Here is a 21,288-nt window from a genome sequence, read left to right on the forward strand (position 1 = left end):
CGGAACGTTCTACTGATTCAACACTAGATGGCGCCGTCGTTTTATAGATTGAGGTAGAAACAGGAGATTAGACTCGAGTAGTGGGCTGAACAAAAATGTAAATCGTAAATAAAATATTTTAAAAGGCATTTGATGTATTAGTGGGTAGCAATAATATTAACTTTATTTATATAGCACCTTTACAAACACAGTTACAAGGTGTCGCTAATTGAATCAGGTCAACTGGACTTAGTTTTTGTCTTTGAAGACGTTTTGCCCCTTATCCAAGTAGCTTCATCAGTTCGTGTAGACCGGCTAGTCTGACGTCTTCAAAGACAAAAACTAAGTCCACTTGACATTTGACCTGGACTTGCACAGACAAATTACAAGACGCTTAATAGTAGTAGTAGTAGTAGTAGTAGGCTAGTTGTAGTAGTTGTAGTAGTAAACTTTACTCCAGGACCAGTAAAAGGAAACAAACACACATTGCATTACATTTAAAAAAGACAATCATACCAGTGTTTCCACATAGCTGACTGGTATAGCACAGTACTACTGAGTCCAGGATTTGACAATAGCATTATGACGGCATTATGTGAACCATTCAGTCGACAGTTTTCTCAAAAGAGCAAGGAAAGCAAACTCGTAGGCCTACATTACAAAACAAATCACTTTCACTGCACCATCTTGACTTTCCAAGCAAAATATGCAAACAATCATTATTGGCAACTTGAAGTTTATGGATGCTTGCCTTTTTAAACTCAGCCCACAATAGAGACAACAAAAGAACACAAAAAAGACAAACTCCAGGATCATAATCCCGTGCCACAAATGCATTTAAAAAATGACCATAAATAGTAGTCCATAGGCCTACTTCATATGAGTTTGTTTGAATGTATGTATCTATTTTTTATTAGTTTTAGGGACTATGTTTACAGATCAGTTCACTGATCTCTCCTTGGCTAAATGATGAAAAGGCACCTTGAACCAAAATAAAAAGAAATCTAAGTCACCAAAATCATATGGGCACCATAATCAATACACACAATAGTATACTCATCCACCCAAGTGTGATATAACATTATTATAATAATAACACATTTACAACAATTGCACTCAAAAAGAGAATTGTGGACTGATCAGGACAGACAACAAGATGGCAGCAGAGATGACAAATAATACTTTTGCTGCTTCAGTATCTGTTGCAGGGAGTCTCATCTGAATTGCACGGATGAGTATTAAAAATACCATCACAATGAATCTGTTAGGACAAAGGTATGTTTAATATAGCGGCACATAAGTGGATCTAAGTTCATAGAGATGACAGCTTGATCACTTTAGTGACCCGCTGAACGGTTTTTATATGGGCCTATTTGTTTGTTTCTTCTTACTTCATGCACTGTAACTGGTTCCCCAAATAAGCCTTATACAGCTTTTATATTAACACAGGGATACGCTCCCTTACGTCCATCACTTAACGTGCTGTTTGGACTAAATAAAAGAGGCCTTTGGCCAGTGATATTAAAAGTCCAGCCCTGGGGGCAGTTGCAGACTTTGAGGAGTCTTCGGTGGTTGTTAAAAATATTGATAATAAAATGGAGAGCCATTGCAGGCTCTAATATTACAGGAGAAATTAATCTGGGAAAGTTAGTGGTGTTTGTTTTCAATAAAACGCTGGGGACAATTTTATGTGTGCAAACATGTTCTTCTCTTTAGTTTGGTTATTTAAGATATGAGTTAATATTATCTTTTAAATTATAGTATAATATAAATCAGATGATTAATTGTATAAGCTGCTCAGAGACCAAGGACGTGAAGACAACTTTATTTATTTTGACAGTTTTATCTCACTCCCAGCTGGAGGAGAGATGTCCTGCTCAAAGGCACTGCAGCAGGTCGGGTTACACAACAATAGCAAGAACTTGCATCGAGTGTGTTTTGTAGCTGGACACTCTGCTTTCCCCCCGACGTGTTGTTGTTGTGACCTCTCCAGAAGTTCAACACTGACATCATTTGTCTTGAACAGAAAAGCCGGCTCTCACCTCAAATCCTCCCAACTTGACATTAATGAATTTGTGTTGCAGGAGAAAAAAAGATCTCAGGCACCTTCAACAAAATGTATGAAATCTAATTGTGAAACAGCAGCTGAGTTGCTAAATGTGTTTCAAAGTGCCTCGTGGTGTGTCAGTATCTGGCCCATACTGAGCAGGTGTTGAGTCACTGAGCCACAGTACCAGTATTATCCAAATGGAATGAGACGTCTTCATGCACGACTGACAGCTTGAGAAAGGTTTAACGTGTCACGCACTGCCAGGACATGTCCACAGATCCTCCCTTATGGCCGATATGACGCTGATGCACATGAATTTACTCAATGCATTTGCTTTACATTTGATAACTGAAAGTGTTGGGTTGTATTTTTCCAGAGTGAGCATATATTTTAATTTCTTTATGTGAAAATTTTGTTTGATAATTTGAAAATTTGTCTCTAGTTACATCAGATTTTTTGTCACTATGGCCAAACCTTTATATAAAGGTCACTTTCAGCATCATCTAACTTTCTTCCCAGCAATTTGTAATGGGATGACATTCATATTAGTGTGTGCATGTTGTCTCATTGCCTATGTGTAAGTATGCGCATGCTTGCTTTTTGTCCTCATGTACTCTCACATGCAGACATAAAACTGTTTGGAGATGCATGTGTGAGCAAGTATGCGCCTACATGATTGTGTGTGTGTGCGCACGTGTGTGTGTAACTGAAGGAAAGACGAGAGTAAGGGAGTCATGAGAGCGTGTCACGTCAGCATGGCCGAGTTTATTCTTTAGACTCTGCGGCTGCTGAAAGATCCTCGCTCTTTACTTGACTCAGCTGGAAGTGACTCCATGCTCCAGGATTTTTCTGCAACAACAGCCGACAAGTTGTTTATGAATAATAATCACATTCAACCTCAATCTACAGTACATTACTACAAATTTATTCCACCCCTTATGAATATGTTGTTAGATATTTTCCATCTTATCACTTCATTTGACATGTTTATAGATGTTATAATACAGACATTGCTACAATCTGATCACTCTTGAGTTGTTTAATTTTGATTTATAACAATAAAAATCTGAGTCTCCAAGTCTGGTGTCGTAAGTCAAAAACAAAATCAGACCAGTTACCATTATTTGAAACAGACCGCCTCCCCTCAGGAGGTTTACATCATATGAATTAAAAGAAACCAAATGACATCATGAAGAACAATATTTTGAAATTTGTTTCCCGCTCCATTACACATTTGAAGACCAATAACAAAGTGGGATTATTGCATCTATCAGCAGAGCTTTGTGGTTCTTCTGAGTCATTACTAATGTTGATTACTGAATAGGTTTAAAAACACTCTGAGGTCAAATGTTTTCAAATGTGAAGCTGATGTGAGTTTGAACTAGTTTCGACATTATTGTGTCTCATTGTTTGTGATTTTTTTTTTATATATGGAGATTTTGACATCTCTGGTTTCACCCACATGCATGAACCTGTTTATGAATACTTCACACCTGACTAAAATATCAGTGCAGGAGAAGGTTACAGGTCATTAAACATCATCACAGTCAGGTCAGTAATATTCACTGTCCGTCCACAGCAGACACACACACACACACACACACACACACACACACACACACACAGATATTCTCCCAAGTAGGGGGCTGCAGCTTTGTTTTAAAGTCAGGAACCGTAAAAGCCTTTCGTCAACAAAGCCTCTCATGTCAGCACATTAGCAGCGATCTAATAGAGTTTGGCAGCGTGAGGTGGCGGGTCCTTTCCTCAAAAAAATCTGGTGGTTACAGCAGCTGTCATAGCCTCAAAGCGGTTGTTAGGACTGATATTATTCCATCTGCCATCAAAAAAAAAAAGAAAGCTGTACAATTATGTGCACACTGCAGACATGAGTTTAAAAAAACACACACACATTCACAGAATCAACCAGACTCTTCAGTAAACTACAGCTAATCTTTATTCAAACACTCCTTACAGTCCGCCTGAAGATTATAGTAAACAGATGAATCCAATGAATCCTGAATAAACTCATTATCAGCATCAGGTTAAGCCAAATGTTTATCCTGCCTATTACACAGAGCCTGTTGCACTAATTCAACACTGAATCATCATGTATAAACGGAACAGTAAAAAAAACATTGATCATGTTGATCATCACTTTATTGTTATCTGACAGCTCAGTGTGTGTTTAGGAATCAAACTTCCAGTATCGTCGTTGAAGCTCCGACAGCTGCATCATAATAACTGAAATCCTCAGCGTGTTTCTCAAGAATGGAAACAACTGATGGGACCTGACGGAGCGTGACACACAACACTATACGGTGCATGTGCTGAATAGATTTTTTTTTGTTGTCTTTTTTGGTGCCCCTGTTCAAAACAAAGTGTTTGATAGGAAGTCTGATATACCCTGAGACTCTTGCTCTTGTTCATCTTGTGTGGTGACATTTTATTGGATAAGGACAGGGCTCTGCGGTGGCGACAGAGAGCGGGTGAGAAAAAAAAAAAAGAAAGAAAACACACTACAGGGAGGAGAAAAAAAATCTTTAAGCACCTGTAGTAAAACACAATGCATCGTTTTGAAAACAGAAAAGGGAGGAATTTTTCTAGAATGGGCCAAGTCACGTCTTCAAGGCGTCCCGAGACAGAGAGATGAAAGAAGCTGCAGGGAGCGGAGGAAATGGGGGTTGAGGAGGCGTCACCTGGAGAACTGTCTGCTACTGACAGGATCCCAACCAGGCACGACGCCCGAAAAACTGGCTAAACATAGACGACCGCGTTTCAGTGGAAGGCAGAGGGGGTTGTTGAGGTTGGATGCAGTTGCAGACAGCTGTTTCGAACCACATCATCAACTTGCACCGAGGAGAAGGCTTTTCGGAGGCTCCAGAAGACAGATGCCAGTGAAATCCAAACAAAAGACACAAGAGGTTTAACCCTGCCGTTTGTGAGACAGACTGTCACAGAGGGCCGGTGATGGGCGTTTGTCAGTAGCAGGCACGGGCGGCCAAGATTAACAACACAACAAGCCAACATTATGCTTAAAGAAGGTTCAACGTGGATGAGAGGGGGGGTGGAGCGCAGCGAGGTCCATTTCCTGTGACATTCATGGTGTTGAAGGCTCATTTACGAGCAAGGAACCTGAATGATGTGTTTACTGTGCTTCTGGATGGTCTGTCTTTGTTATGACTTAGGTGATAAGCATTTGCATGATAGGGTGGATATGGTGATAACAAATCTTTATGACTGTCTGGTGTCTAGGTGGCCATGATTCACTGAGAAAATAATGTAAGCCAATGGCAAAAAAAACAAAAAAAAAAACGATGTGGGAGCAAACATCCTCCACAATAGGATTTAAAAAACTTGTTCAACCGAACTCAAAAAAACAAACTGCAGTGCCAACGAAAAGAACATCAACCTGTCCAAAAGTCTGAAGATGTCTCAGACTTTTCAATGTGTCACATGCTGGGTGATTGGCATTCAAGGAATTTTTTTTGAGGACAGAGAACATCCTCCTGGAGGTGTCAGCTGATTGACAGGAAGCAGACTGTGACATGATGTAGCGCTGATACAAAAAACAGAGCGACTTTCATCCAATGAAGCTTCTTCTTGTTTACTATAACTGATCATCTCTGGGTAAAGTTAAAGAATGAATAAGGAAGCGATTCAGCCAGTACTAGCCACTATACACTACATCCACAGGCTGACGTCCTGAGACTCTTGGAGATGCTGCAGGAACTGTTTTTAGTTTGATAGTCCAGGGTGATGTTTTAATCTGGGTGGGAAAAAAACAAAGACGTTCAGAGACAACACCCATGTTCACCTCCTGATAGATTCTTATCATCTGACCTATTTTATATTCACTTGCAACACTGGTAAACTGTAAGACCAAAATGCTAATTTGAAAGGGAACATCGTCTAGTTTCTGAAATATTTGCTTGTTTTGCATGGGACTAAAACACAACCTGAACTACATGAACTCAACAAGTTTTATTTTTACTTGAGCTATAAAAATGTCATAGCCTAGTTATTTCATTAAAAAAAAAAAAAAAGCTGTGAAGCTTCACAGCCTAGTTTAGTTTAATTACCGTTTTTGGTTTATTTTTTCACTGGTGCCCATAAACCTCTCTCAAAGTAAAACCAGGAGCCTCTTTAATCTGAAATAAAAAATCAAACACAAAAACAGAGCTGAACTCAGTTTGACCCATAAAAGGCTCCTTCCAGGCCAGAGAAGGCCCCGCCCCCTTACTTCGCTCTGATTGGTCAGCAGAGACGTATAGAATCATTCAGAAAAGCTCGGTGGAAATTTTTTTTTTATTCCGTGATAGAACGCGTCATTACGTCATACGCTCAGGTACGCTACCTGGCGTCACCTGGCGTGAAATCTGAGCGGGTTTGTAAAGGAGGCAGCCATTTTGGAGCCGGAAAGGTAATTTAAACAAAAACAACCGTTGATGACGCAGCTGCAGGTGTAACAGGAAAGAAGAAGTTTCAATGAAAAAGCGAAGGGGAATGGTTCTCTGTTGTAGATTTGTAATGATGCATTTCATAACTTGGAAGAGGCCTACTCTTTTTATGAAATGATTTTTGTGATAGGCTATGTGGCCCATATGGATTAATACGCCTAAAGGAGAGTAAACAATGAAGGACTAAACACAGAATCCGACTTCCAGAAACATTTAGAGCCTTCTAACAGGTAGGTGCCAACCCCACTGTGCTGGTTTGTGCAGAAATATTGATCATTCATGTTCAGGCTATGTGCTTTTGTTTAGCATTAACTGTCTAACTAACTGGATATTTGGGTTGTATAGACATGTAATCTTACAAGGCACCCCTATTGACGAAAATGTAAATGTTTACAAAGTCTTGTGTGTTAGGACCAGTGAGTGTTTATCAGTCATGAATGTCGTGAATGCAACATTGTAGGCCTAGTGAACACAACTTGGATGTTGAATTAGCTACATGAGTCAGTGAGCTTGTTATCTTTGGTAGCAGTTAACCTCCTTTGCTTTTACTTGTTCTGGGTATTTTCTGCAACTTAGCTACTACAGAGGAACTAATCAGCTTCCTGTATGACTGTAGATGAAGGCCAGTGTTGGTCAATGTATTTTCTGGTGTGATTGTATGGAGCGATATTATTTCTGATACACAGCTTGAAACGCTTGTCTGAATAGAATTGTCTTAAAAAACAACATTATCCTAATGTTAGCCCAATTGCATTTCAGTTCCCGCCACCGACAGTTGACTTCTGTGACTGCCTGGAATAAAACAAAAATAGGCTAAATAACATAAACAAAACCCAGAGCGGTGCGTTTTCAAATTTGGCAGCTGCACAACTTGTACTTTCTCACACACCAATCCCTTTCTAATTTGAGCTGGCATCACTTCTCAAACCTTTGTTTTTCTTTATCCAGGGAGAGTTTTGCTGAACACACTTGCTGTTTTTCAGCAACGCCCTGTTTCACATTCGCACCTGGGAGCTGTAGTCATCAATTTTTATGTATAAAAAAAAAAGAAAGAAGAAGAAGGTATTGCGCTGTCCTTCTGAAACAATTTGATGGTATCTTACCTTTGGGTGGTTTGAAACTTTAATGTGTAATCATAGCTAAATCCCACAAGGCTAACTACCACCGCTACTGAAATCGTAAAGTATTATTGCATGGTTTTCATAATGGTGACAAACACCCCAAAAGGTGGCGTGTGAAAAAAAAAAATCTAACAAGACAAAAGGAGGCAAAGAAAACCAGAGAGGTTTGTCATCTTTTTCAAAAAGTCACAATATCATTTAATATAAAACACCTTTTAAATTGAACATAATGAGGAATCCATGATCAGGAGTTCCACCAATCCACTACCACTTGAGCACTGCGGTCGGGGAGGAGCTCCACCTCGACGGCAGCTGGCTTCAATGGTACTTCCGAGTGCACACAGAAAATGGTTGAAACATGCATTTTACTACATTGTACAAAGTCAAAAGCGAAAAACAGGAGGTCTTTTTTTTGCCATTTGTGGCAGCAAGTCTCTGCCGCCTCGTGAGGGATCCAGAGGCAAAAGAGGGGACAGTCTTGATAGTTGGGCATGTACAGAGGTGTCCATTTGTTTCCTGGCACTTAGTGGATAAAGTGCCCTCCTCTCTTTTAGACCGTCAGCTGAAGGGAAAGCGAAAACTTGGTGTAAGGCAGGAAAATGATTCAACATTCGTAAGATACAGTTAAGATAACAGTTGAAGAGTTGCTTAATTTTTTTGACAAACAGCAACACGTCAGTGCGGCTCCTGTGCTGTGAAGTTCGCATAAGTGTTTTGTAGGTCATGGCAGTAACACCACACACAGTAGCTGTGTCTCCGTCTTTTCTACACATGCTCCCCCCCATCATATTGCTGGTAACGATCAATGAGTGAAGAGGCACAATGTCCATTCAAATATTTTTTTTCCCAAAACAAAACAAGCATCATTTTCCTTCATCTACAACAATCCCACAACGATGCTGCGTTTTTGAACGTCAGCCATGTCAGAAATACAATGAGAGATTCCTCCTTCTTGTCCATTCACACTGACGACAACTTGATTAGAGCTGCAACAATTCATCGATTATAAATTAATCGTCAACTATTTTGATATTCAAATAATCGGTTTGAGTAGTTTTTTTTAACAAAAAAAGTCTCTTATTTGTGCCTTTGTGACAATAAACTGAGTATGTCTTTGGTTTGTGGACAAAACAAGACATTTGAGGACGTCATCTTGTGGTTTGAGGAACACTGACTGACATTTTTCAACATTTATTTACATTTTATTAACAACTAATCGATTAATCGTTTAAATAATCAACAGATTAATCGATAATGAAAATAATCATTAGTTGCAGCCCTAAACTTGATACATTCATCCCCAGCTTCATCCCTCCCTTTGTCCCTCCCCCTCTCTTTCCTACACACACACACACACACACACATAAATGCACGCTCACACTACAGATGCCACGGAGGTGACGGAGGTCACCTTATTGTCATCTGCCCAGGGCTGCAGGTTCTGCAGGGCGTAGAGGGAGGAGTTGTGCAGGCAGAGCGGGTCCGGCTGCAGCGGCTGGCTCAACGTCTTCTGGAAAGCTTCCTGCTGAAGCTGCAGCATCAGCCGGTTGGCCTGCTGCCTCTCTGCCTCTCTCTCCTCTGCAGTCTGTCTCCTGGGCGGAAGGAAAGACAAAAAGGGAGCAGGGAGAGATTAAGGATCTATATAATGTTTACTCTTATGGATGTGCACAAACATAGATGCCACAGCATTATGTGTATCCTCATTAAGAAGAAAACGGTCTTTCAGTTTCAAACAGCAGGATCTAGGTTATATTTATGCAGTAGTTGCAGCAACCAAGATGAATCTCAGGGGTTTATAAGGTGATTAACATTTTAGGAAAATAGGAGAGAATCATGTTGTCTTGTAATTACTTTTTCCGATATGCACCTGAATAGTTTTACTTCTATAGGCTTAAATACAGGGAGGCTTACGTATATGTTGTATAGTTTAGTTGTTTAGAGTGTCTGGTAAGAACGTGTCCTTCAATCGCCTGTGTCAGCAGCTTTTTACGGCTCATACTGTAGTTCGTAAAGTGTTTTATTGTGCGACCTCTAGTGGCCGTAGTAATTATGACACTAGCAAAACAGGAGGTCACTAGGAGGAGGAGGATAAGGGTGCATGGGTGGGTTTTGGGGCCTCTGTTTGATTTCTATTCGATCACAAAGATCAATCTTCTCCTAAATCTGACTAACAGTTTTTTGTGCCTAAACCAAACCAAACCAAACATAAGCTCAACCCCATTTTATGCATGGCGCTGTTTTTGGAGATCACAGGCTGCAGGTTGGTGGATTTGTTGACTGAAAAATGTGTGAATTGCTGCAGAAAAGATTCAACATGCGACTAAAATGAAACTGAATTGTCAGTTAGGCTACATGTTGTTGTTATTTCAGAGCTGCTGAGTAAGGAAGTTAAAGAAAACAGTTGTAAAATCAGTTGTAAGTATCTCAAACATTATTCCCCGCAAACATTAATTTGCAAACCGGCTGCTTTCACTGTATGTTCAACAAACACTGGCACTCGCTGCTTCAGCTGCAGGCTACATGACAGCTGATCAGGATGAGTGACAGGTGTTGGTGGGGGAATGTGACTAGCGCAGGGGGAGGAGGAACAGTACACGTCCTGCCTCAAGGTGAAAAGTTACATCTGTGTGTGTTTTCTTTTTTTTTTTGTTCCTTTTCAGCACAGCATATGTTCACGGTAACTTACACCCTGTATGCTGTGTCAGTAGGTGCTGATATCAGCATTTGCTTTGAAGAAAAGTGGCCCAGATGTGTGTTTTTTCTTCTTCTTGAAGCCAGTACAGTAGCAGGCTACATTGATACGTGCTTTTTTTTGGTTTTGTTGTTTGCGTTGGAAAGTATCCAGAGAGAGAAGCACTCGCTCCAGGTGAGGCCGCAAGATAAATAAAGACGTGAACTGAGATGCTGAATGCAAAAGAATGAGGATTTAACACCTTTCAAGGGATTGGGTGCAGCTTTTTGCTCATAATCTTTTCCTCCTCCTGAGTTGAACTTTCTTAATATTCAAATCAATTCTCCAGACAGAGTACGACAGGAAATTGTTTGCATAAATGTCAACAGAATAAGGCAGAATGGGGAATTTATTAGGCTCCTTCTGAAATTGTAGTGTTTGCTAATAGGACAAAACCATAATAAACAAACAATCGCTGCTAAAACTAAAAATGGCAGGAAGGAGTCGCATGCAAGCAGAAAACACACCTCTAAAACACTCTTTCATGCGCACCAACCTCCATCCATTAGCCACACATTATTGTTAACAGCATTATCATAATCTTATTCGCTGCCTGTTGATTCGATCATCTTCTTGTTACTAGCGTAGTCGTCACGCAAAGGACATCCCTCATGCTCATCCTATCAGGTGGTGCACACACTACACAGGGAGAGGCATAAATCTCAGCAAAACTAGGAAATCAGAAAAACGGGTTAAGCCAATTCCCTTGTTACTCCTGACGTGCCGCTCAGTCTTACAGTAGCTTCGGCTTGGCCGTGTTTATTTTAGGCAAATTTATTGATATTAAATCTCATAGAAGAGAGATTTGTCTTGTTTTTTTGGCGACTAATGGGATTGATTTCACCTTTTTTAATGATTTTTTTTTTTAAATAGGATAATCAAACAAAACTTTTATATCTACAACAAACATACAGCTCACTTTTAAGTTTTCAATCTGTTGTAAATTTAAAACTGACTCTAAAAATAAATATTAAAGCTCTTTAATGCAGCTGTTGCAGTAATGTGCCTTTTGAAAAATGCATCCTACCCCTTTAACTAAGGGCAGGGCATCATAATGTGATTTCCTACTCATTTACTTCCAAATGGCTATAAACAACAGTTAGAATGAAGTGAAGGAGTGTGTGTGTGTTGGTGTGTGTGCGTGTGCATGTGTGTTTTCCCTTTCTTCTGTCTATGGACTTGGCAGTCAATTCCTCCTGTGAGTGTTTCAGTATTGCTTTGGACAGCAATTTTCTAAAAGGCCCTTTCAGGAGGCTCAGAAGTGATTGTGCTTGGTCAAGTGAACTGGCCTCGACTGGCAGCTAAGCTAAGCAAAATAGGTGTTGTGTTGTACAAACCCGGCTTCGGCTGCGGACCGTTTTACTCGTGTTTAAAGTAAAACACAAGTGAGCATTTTGTGGACGGTTAAGAGCAAAACAGAGACACATTCACTGCCGTCGATTTATGGGCGCAAGAAAAAAAAATTGGAAGGAGTGGCTGCCGCTGCATCCTGCGCTCATAAAGACAAATAGCTCCTGAACAATCCACCAGGACATGTTTGTTTTGCCTAAGTAGATCATGTGGGAGAAGAAAATGAGCAAAAATATGATGGCTGGAGGAGAGAGTTATGACACTTTGGCTTTTACTATCCCCCCTCCGCCTTAAAAGGATGCCGAAGTGAAACCAATCTTACCGCCATTTTGTCCGTCTGTTCTGAAACCAGGTCTTGACTTGTGCGTCTGTCATCTTCAGGGCCTTGGCCAAGGTGGCGCGCTCTGCCGACGCCAGGTACTTCTGCCGGTGAAACCGTTTCTCCAGCTCGCAGATCTGCACCCGGCTGAAGGAGGTGCGAGGCTTTTTCCTCTTGGGCGGCGTCCGGTTTTGGTACGGGTGGCCGATACGCCGGGTCACGGAGAAGGGCGAGAGGGCAGCTGAAAAGACAGAACAAAAGAGAAGGTATTTGACATCAGCCGGTGCCGTTTAATCAAGCATGGAGCTTTATGTGTGTTGTGGGTTAGAGCTTTAAACACTGCACACTTCAGTGTTAGCATTAGCAATAAGCAAAATGAATGTTTTCCCATTTCTAAACAGCACTGATCTGTGTTTCTGAAGAATGAACTTATTTCCCTTGAGGTTTTGTTTGCACACATTCACATTATACATGTAATTTTCTTGTCCAAAGCCATGGTTGTATAAAATTAATTCCTAGTCTGTCTCTCAACTCTAAAAAAAAAAAAAATGTAGGGAGTCTAAGAAAAAGGCCCAGAAGCTGCCAAGTGAAGAAGATAAATGTAATTACGACTTCAATTCCCCTGCCAGATTTGTGAAAACCAAACAGCACGATGGATTATACCGACAGGAAGTCAAAGGGAAAAAGTCATACGGGGACATTTAGAGAGCTTAGATATGCAATATAGTTTCCAAAAACAATTCAGAGTGAGATATGGCTTGCAGCTGGTGATAAATTGACCTCTTAGAAATAAAAGTACAAATCTAAACAAATGAAAACTTATTCTTGAGCAGACAGTTTGAAATTTCAGAGGTTGAGTTGTGTTAATAAAAAACAAAACAAACCACACAAAAATTAGATGGGTGAGGTAGGGGGAGGGGGTGACTCACCTGGACAACCCCCCTTTGGGAAAGGATAGTCTGCTAGGAGGCCATTGCCGTCTCGCAGGTGAGCGAGCTCGGGGTAATAGCATTTGGCTAATGTCTCCACAGTGCTCCAGACAGGGACCCTGCCGATGTCTCCCTTGGGGAGAGGACAGAGGGACCCGGCGGCCCCCGGGCCCCCTGTCGCCTCTCCAGCTCGGCTCTCCTCTGCCTGCTCCCCTAAAGGAAAGGGAGACACAGTAAGGTCCCACATCTGGAGCACAGCAGCAGCAGCTGCAGCAGCTGCCGCCGCCGGGCCGGCACCGACGCATAGCAGCTAATCACATGAAGGAGGCCTGAATGATGAACAGAGGCTACTTTAATGTTATTTACTGCTAGTCTCTTAAGTTAGCATTTGAAAAGGTTTGCTTAAAAAAACAAAAACAAAAGATAAATACTTTCCACTTGAAAGAATAAATGACATGTAGCAGGGTTACCAAAGCAAATCAGGCACATACTAGTCAGCAAATCAGAAACAGGCAATCAGGGTCATCCAATGATAATGTGATGAAGGTCAAAATATGATTTAACAACCACTGTAACAATGTTAAGCTACTTTAAACTATTCAGACATTCAACCTAACAAAGTAAAATAACCTAGAGTTATCAATCCTGTCAAATTAAAACATTCAATGCTTGCACAAAACAGAAATCAAACATTTGCAGCAATAAACAGGTCAACATGTATCGATTATATTCTCTGCAGTTGCTTTGTCATTGTGTCTATTTCACAGATATATAAAGTGCACACAGTCATTATAATTATAGTCTATATTGTGTTTTTTTTATCCTCCTGTCTCTGCCTCACTGCCCGGTGGTGGTGGTGGCTCGCTTTCATATATCTGGGTATTATTAACAACTTATCTTCAGCATCATAAAATATCTATGAATCCTGTCTATTTTGTCAGCCATGGGTAAACAGAAGATCAATAAATGTAATGAGATCGTTTTTGGCCATAGATCCACTCCCCAGCCGCATTTCGCTATTTTTCAAGGCAGAATGGAAATCAACTACTCTCCGCCACTCTCTCTCTCTCTCTCTCTCTCTCTCTCCTTGCATCTGTGTGTCATTCCTCCCCAGCAAGCTGTTTCTCCTGCTGTCTTACAGGGTGTTTATTTGTTTTTGTTTTGTCAGAAAAGCTCACCAGGAGCCAAAATGAATATGAAAACATCTGCATAGGTGTCCCCTTGGGAGGCAGGAGGAGTGGAGCAGGGCCATGTGCTGCTGAAGCTGTAGCTGCTGTTGTTGTATCTGCTCTCAGAGTCTCAGCGACCTAAAAAATTCATTTTGCCACACAGACGATGACAATTTGGATGGAAAATGGAACATGAAGCTGTTATTATGCGCTCGGCAGTCGTTTCCAGGGAGCGTGCATGCTGCCGACGACATCCCCTGGTGGGTGCTGCTGAACACACGAGTGGCAAATTGAGGCGTTATACTACACACGACACGAGCAAATGATTTGTAAAGTAAAGATAAATTGCTGCAGTGTGCAATTTACAGTATAGGTCACACAAAGTTAACGTCAAACCCATTAGCGACGCAGATTTAGTGCCTGAAATGAAAACTCACAACTTTTATAGTGACCTTTTCTTTTTCTGCTTTTCTTTTTTTTACCCCCTCCTTCTTCTTCTCATTATTATTTTTAATCTCCTACAGTAATATAACATTATTATCATGTTTCACATTATGTGTTGCTCTGATGCTCAATAATAATAAAATGGTAATTGTATCCTTTTAATATTCCTTTTGGGACCCAGACAGGCATCTATGGTATTTAATCATGAGTTTATAGTGAATTTATTTGTATTATGTTTCTATAATATTGCTATAGGTGCTCACAACAGACTGTAGCACCTTTGTGGCCCTTAATGGTGGATTTATAGGGGACCTTATTGCACTGCATGGTGTGTTTTCAAACCTCCTGTGCTTGCTTCTGTCTCTATATATAGATTTAAATATAGCCAATAGTTGTTTCATTTCAATCGGCCTCTCATTGCGCAAAACTATGTGCAGCCTTGAGTGCGAGCAGGCCTGCTGTTTTGCTCCCAGTGGCAGGTCTGGCTGAATAATATACTGCATTAAGATGGCTATTTCAGGCCATCTGTATATGGGCTAACTAATGGACCAGACACATTGAAGCACGTTCAGAGGCAACCCAACATGCAGCGTGCAGCAGGAGCCCTTCTTGGACCTGCCAACTTGCAGCGATCGAGGCTTTTCACTTTTACAACGTGCAAAAAAAACGCTGGTAGAATATATGATCCCAAGATGCCTCGGATGCTGCATCAGTCATGTTTAATGTTTTGACTGAGGGACGAAGCCCGGGAATCAGATAGGCTATATGCCTTCAGATGTATTCCTTTCTATTCTTACCACTGTGCAACAATGATGTAATGTTTGAGCTCATGTCGTCCAGCACTGACTTATACTTGGCATCTAAATTGAAAGACTGTCCCTGCTCAACCGCATCAGTCCTAATGAAATAACCATGAATCAAAATAAATCCTATTCAGAATATCTCTGTATTCTTACAGTCAGATCATATGTCTGTTCATAAAAGCCTCTTCTGCCATTATTAAATAGCCAGACAGGGGGAAAAATAATACATAGGACAATAAAAATAAAGTTAATTTGTCCAAATTATTCACTAAAAGTTATGTTATGTTGTTATATTGTTCCAATTTGTGCACTGTACATTATCCCTATAAGCATTTTCTCTCTAAGTGTGAAATCAATTATTAAATATTGCTTTAATACTTAATTATTTTTCCTGAGCATTAATAGTTTTCCTGAACAGCCTGGAAAACAGTTAAACAGTTAATGAAGATAATGTGGAAAATCCCACTCACACTCGTGTATAGAGGTCATGTATAGCCTATAGCCCATTGAGCTAAATGAACGACATCGGATCATTTAGACTTGGAAAAAAAAAATAACAATAAAGAAAAATTAAAACTAAACCACGTGATTGCTTGTTCATGTAAAAAAGAAAAAAATGCTCTGGAATAGTAAATCTGCTGCCTGGGTTAATACAATTTAGCATAAGCATATCAAAAAATAAAATGCTGCCGTGGAGAATATGTTTCCCATAATAAAACCACTTATACTTAATAATACTTCTCTGTGACAGCGCCTCGCTTCCCCACTGCGGATATTACCTCTGTAGCAATCTAATAAATATATCCGTGAAGGATTCTTCTAAAGGGGATATTGAAATATAACATGAACATATATTGCTATTTATTACACTTATGCGGGACAAAAAAGGCAGAGAGGGAGAGACTGTCTGATGTCACGAGCGAGAATCAGGGCAGCTGGAAAACACACGAGGGCTCGAGCTAAACGAAAATAAAGTCACATTTTTTAATGCTCTGAGCCATTAAAACCAAGACAGAGAGAGAAAAAAATGTTTAATTATGTTTTTTATTGATGCTACGTGGCCTGTAGAGCTGCACGTGCTGTATTATGGCTCTCTTTATTGCAAAGATGCCCAAAACGGTCCACATTATTACTATTTTTGTTGTTATTATGCATTTGTATTTGGACGTTGGTGAGCTATACATCTGCCCAAATTGTGATTTTATTAATTACATGTCTTACGTTTTGTTTCAACGTATTTAAATCCGCAGTAAACTCATATTCTATTCTGTTCTATGAAATTGCTCATTTTTTCTATTATTTTTATTTGTGGCCTGTTTTTTTTTTTTTTTTTGCTGTATACGTTCTTTATTTGTGATTTACTTTTTAGTTTTTATTTAATCAAAAATCTTAAATGGATTTAGTTGAAAATTAAGTAAATTTATTTTGGACGCACAAAGAAATGACACTTCAATTTATCCACATGAATCTACTAATAATCACAATAATAATAATAATAATAATAATAGCAGGATCAAATTAGTGGTGAAATGTGGGAGAAATAATAAAAGATAAATGAAGTGAATAAGTTTAAGCCTGTAAGCCCTGCAGCACGAGGGCTGGTGATCAACACGAGCTCCCTGCGATATAATAAACAAGTCTATATTTCCAGAGCTGGATTAAATGATGCCTTTAACACCCCGAATCTTAATCCTTGCGTCAGTCTGGCACACACACAACTCTAAGTGGTTTCTTTTCTTTCTTTCTTTTTTTTAAAAAAAGCTGAAACACGAACTCCTTCAGCCTTCAGCTCTCATGTCAATGTGAAAACTGAGAAAAATCTATTGTGCAATTTTTACATCCCCAAGCTTAAAGAAAAAAACACCTCCACTGGCTGCCATGCAGGGAGCTGAGCGGAGCAGCAGCACGTTGGGGCTGTTTAATGCTGCGAGAGGCCGTGTGTGTGTGTGTGTGTGTTTTATTCTCCTCTGGTTTCAAGTTGGAAAGCGACGAGAAAAACAAGAAGCAGAGAGAAACATTTAAAATGGTTCTCTGCCCATCAGGATAGATGATAGTCTATTGGATTTACGGCCTTTTATAGAAAACAGAGCAGGCTAAATCTGGAGCGTGTGTGTGTATGTGTAGGCTACGTGTGTGTGTGTGTGTGTGTGTGTGTGTGTGTGTGTGTGTGTGTGTGTGTGTGTGTGTTGCTGCTGCTGATCTCCGGCTGATCAATACAGTGGAAAGATATAAGCTGCGAAATAATTACAGCGACACAAAGCTGAGAGAGAAATTAAACGAGAGGCCCTCGGTGACTATGAGTAAAATTGATAAGCCTATTTACACTGGATCTTTTTGCAGTTGACATATCGTCCCCCGGTTTTTAATAATTAATCAGCTCCAAAGAACGGAATGGTGAATATTTAATGCGTGGAGAGGTGGGTGAGGTGGGAGAGCGCGGATAATCCATGCTGTTGTTCATTTTCATCTTCATAACGATGAGGTCATGAGGAAAAAAGACACACACACAAAGGAAGAACCCCCCTCCTCCACTAAAATATAATAAAATATGATATAATAGCCTATACAATAGAAATAAGATAAAGTCTGCTTACAGTGGCAGGTTGACATTTTTTTAAGGAAAATTAAAGGATTTTTTTTTACTTGCTTTTGTATTAGCAGCTATCTACATCTTAAATTTACCTACATGCAAAGTCTGTCTGGTGTAGAATGAGTCACTGTCTAACACTTATGTTCAATAATGTGACTGTGTGTTGCTCCCTCCTCCCTGCATCCAAAATTATCCTAAACTGAAACCAAAATGAGATTCAAAACAAAACAAAAACACAGTAGGGTATTTGAATTTTTTTGGGAAGATACAAATATGTAAACAAATAGGACCTCCTACATGTGACCTGAGATTGTGTGACACAGATTATCTTCACTAGAAAGCATGTGTGTAAAAGTAGGTTTATTATGTAATTGTGGATCCTACTTTTTATTTTTATTTTTGTATTTGTTTATTTTTGATTATAGGCTACAGTTATTTCATTCATTCATGTTTTTGGTTGATTTATTTTCTACAAAAAGCGTACACAGGGTGAAAAGTCTCATTTAAATATGAACTAGCCTACTATATATAAACTACAAAAGAGCTGATTGTGTATTATATTTTGGCACATTGTATTTAATTATCATAGCCTACTTTGTGAGTATTTCTGTGACTTTTTTTAAATTCACAAATTTACTGTGAAAGTAATTGAGTAATTTCAGGCAAGAGATAAAACAAATCTGGATGAACCAAATCCTCAGTTTAAATAAACCAATGCAAATGTGAGCTTTTAAATAGTGATAATTAAATATGAAACACGCTGATTAATGGTGTTAAGTTATTTTAATATAATGCATTTGGTGTCCACTATAAGAATAATAATAAAAAAAGAATTAAATCTTTCATTAGCCTGTTTTAAATTCCAGCTGCTCTGAATAATAACAATAAGATAAGAATGATAATACTAATGACAATAGTAGACTATAGGTTTTTAAATGTCATATTGTTACTGTGTGGCTCTCAGAAAGAAAAAAAATAATTCATCCTCATGGAAAAAAAGAGAGAAAGAAACCGGGGGACGTCGTTATCCGTCATCCGCTGTAAATGGAGAGTGATGGTCCAATACTGATTCATCAGCATGTCCATGTCAATTTCTGCACTCGTTTGTCAGGCTGCCCTTCCACCATAATAAAACCGACTATGTGTATGTGTGTGTGGGTGTGTGTGTGTGCATATAGACGATTCGTTATAGATTACAACCTAAAGATGAAATCATCAGCTGCTGCTTCTGTTCTTGGAGCTGTTAGACTCAGACACAGTGGAGCCTCGTGCTGCTCATCGCTCAGGCCCTGATTTAAAAACCCCAGAGTCAGAAAATAATCACAACTCAACCCTGCACGACGGAAATACACCATAATACTACTACTACTACTACTACTACTACTGAGCCTGTGAATATTCTCATTTGTCCAGGTCATAGTTATCTCAAGGAAATTTAAATCAAATTCAACTGGACTTGGTTATTTGTCTAGGAAGAAAGTGAAGTGAGACGTCTTCCTAGACAAATAACCAAGTCCAGTTGCATTCAATTTAAATTTCCTTAAGAGAATAATACTACTGCTGCTGCTGTGTGAGTGTTTGTTTCATTATAAGGGCGTGAAATGCTCGTGAAGGAACATGAAGGTGTCATGTGTGTGTGTAGGTACATTATAGTAAACACAACTGAGTTTACAGGTGTTGTACACTCTGTTTACCTGTTAGTCTGTCTTTGGCAAACCTCCTACTGCTCTCCATCCACGGGAAGGTGAAGTTCGCCGCGTTGCCCATCCCCATCCCCATCCCCATCCCGGGCATCGAGGGGATCCCCGGCGCGATGCCCGGCGGATGCGCCGAGGGGGGCGGGTGCGGCGCGGCGGCGACGGGCGGCGGCGGCGGAGGCGGCATGGGTCTGTGCGCCGGCACGCGGATCACTCCACCGGCAGCGCCACCACCACCACCACCGCCACCGCCGCCACCGCCTCCCGAGTTCACGTTAACGTTCATGTTCATGTTCATACTGACATTCATGTTCATGTTGACGTTGTAGGAGCCGGCCAGCCCCGCCGCCGCCGCCGCCGCCATGGAGCAGGCCGGGTTGTAGACGCTGTTGTAGCCGTTGCTGCTGTAGACGTTGGAGGCCTGCAGCGCGTAATCCGGGTCAGTCCGGTTGGGCAGCATGCAGCCGCTGGACTGGTCCGAGCTGTTCAGGATTTGGTCGATCCCGAAGCTGATGGGTTCATGCTGCTGCTGGTGCGTCTGGTTCACCTCCTCGATCCCGGTGTGCTCCATAGTTTGTTTGTTTTTTTCTTTTCTTTTTTTTTCAAATCGCTTCTGTGTGTGTGTCAGTGTGTTTCAGCAGCACCGGGTTGTGTTTTTGTCATCTGGTAACTCACGCTTTTTTGGAGAAAGAAATGTTTGGATGTGTGTGTGTTTTTTATTTACTGCAGAACTGGGCTGTTTTCTGTTCTCAAGCATCGACACAGGCCTCTTCTTACTCCCAGGAAACCAACAACGTGTCCGGCGCTATCCAAAATCTTGCCATTATTTCTGTCCAGTAGCAGGGGGATCGGGTGTTCCCTAAATTAAATGCCTGTCCGCCGGGCAAAGAAAGAGCGTATCCATGTTTAACAGCGGCGTTTTCTCCCGCCGTGAAGTAGTGGACACAAGGAAACCTACCAACAAGAAAAAACAAAAACAAAACAACAACAGCACAAGACGCCGAGAGGTTATCCCGAGTACTCACACACACACATGCACAAAAAAGAAAAAAAAAAGATCCGTGGAGGAGAGAGGCTCGATGCGCTTTGTTCGCCTACACTCTGGCAGAGACGATCCATACGCGAGAGAGCGGTGGCAGGATAGATACCCAAGCTGGTCGCATCAAAATACAACAGCAGCAGCAGCAGCAGCAGACAAAACAAAAGCAGAACCAAACAGAACCAAACCCGGAGAGCGGAAGACGAAGCGCTGACCTCGCAGGCTGGATATTAATTGGAGGTGAGAGCGAAAGATGGCTCTGTTGTGCTGAACGGTGGAGTGCGTTTCAGCAGGTGAGACAACCCTCTGCGTAAAAGCTGCCATTCGGTCATTCAGCCAAACCTCCCTCCACTCCCTCCTTCCCTCCCTCTCCCTCCTCCTCCTCCTCCTCCCAGGCAGGACAGTTGTTTTGCTCGGATGTCTTAAAGAAACCGCAGCTTTTTTCCCCTCCCTCTTCTTCACTTTTATTATTATTATTAGTAGTAGTATATATAAGGCTATTATTATTATTATTATTATTATTATTATTATTATTATTTTCTGCAGCTTTTCTGCTTTTAAACAGTAGGGCTGGCGCCTCTCAGTTGAGCCCAGGCTGCTCTGCATTAAT

The 21,288-nt window shown here is 40.6% G+C and overlaps 1 protein-coding gene across 3 annotated transcripts; it reads right to left on the bottom strand.

Annotated features, from left to right (window-relative positions):
• Positions 1 to 7,782: 7,782 nt before the first annotated feature.
• On the bottom strand, positions 7,783 to 21,040 carry tlx2 (T cell leukemia homeobox 2). Of its 3 annotated transcripts, XM_085789213.1 has the most exons (6): positions 19,889 to 21,032; positions 19,637 to 19,852; positions 12,937 to 13,149; positions 12,011 to 12,248; positions 9,019 to 9,199; positions 7,783 to 8,169 (listed from the first exon to the last, which is right to left on the bottom strand). In XM_085789213.1, the coding sequence occupies exons 1-6, from the start codon at positions 20,208 to 20,210 to the stop codon at positions 8,158 to 8,160; spliced, it is 1,182 nt and encodes a 393-aa protein (XP_085645339.1). In that variant the 5' UTR covers positions 20,211 to 21,032; the 3' UTR covers positions 7,783 to 8,157. The 3 variants fall into 3 exon arrangements, with proteins under 3 accessions (XP_085645339.1, XP_085645338.1, XP_085645337.1); XM_085789212.1 differs by lacking the exon at positions 7,783 to 8,169 and having other exon boundaries at positions 8,983 to 9,199; positions 19,889 to 21,037; XM_085789211.1 differs by lacking the exon at positions 7,783 to 8,169 and having other exon boundaries at positions 8,983 to 9,199; positions 19,637 to 21,040.
• Positions 21,041 to 21,288: the final 248 nt, after the last annotated feature.

The sequence above is a fragment of the Trachurus japonicus genome, chromosome 10 (assembly GCF_045865225.1).
Source record: "Trachurus japonicus isolate A0001 chromosome 10, Traja_1.0".
In the NCBI taxonomy this organism is placed as follows: Eukaryota; Metazoa; Chordata; class Actinopteri; order Carangiformes; family Carangidae; genus Trachurus; species Trachurus japonicus.

What these genes read in the sequence shown, in the direction of transcription:
- tlx2 (XM_085789211.1), bottom strand. Translation starts at nt 20,210, where the DNA reads ATGGAGCACACCGGGATCGAGGAGGTGAACCAGACGCACCAGCAGCAG. An exon ending in CCCAAAGGGGGGTTGTCCAG is followed by an intron (nt 12,249 to 12,936) that starts GTGAGTCACCCC and finishes CTGTCTTTTCAG; the next exon opens with CTGCCCTCTCGCCCTTCTCC. An exon ending in AACAGACGGACAAAATGGCG is followed by an intron (nt 9,200 to 12,010) that starts GTAAGATTGGTT and finishes CCTTCCGCCCAG; the next exon opens with GAGACAGACTGCAGAGGAGA.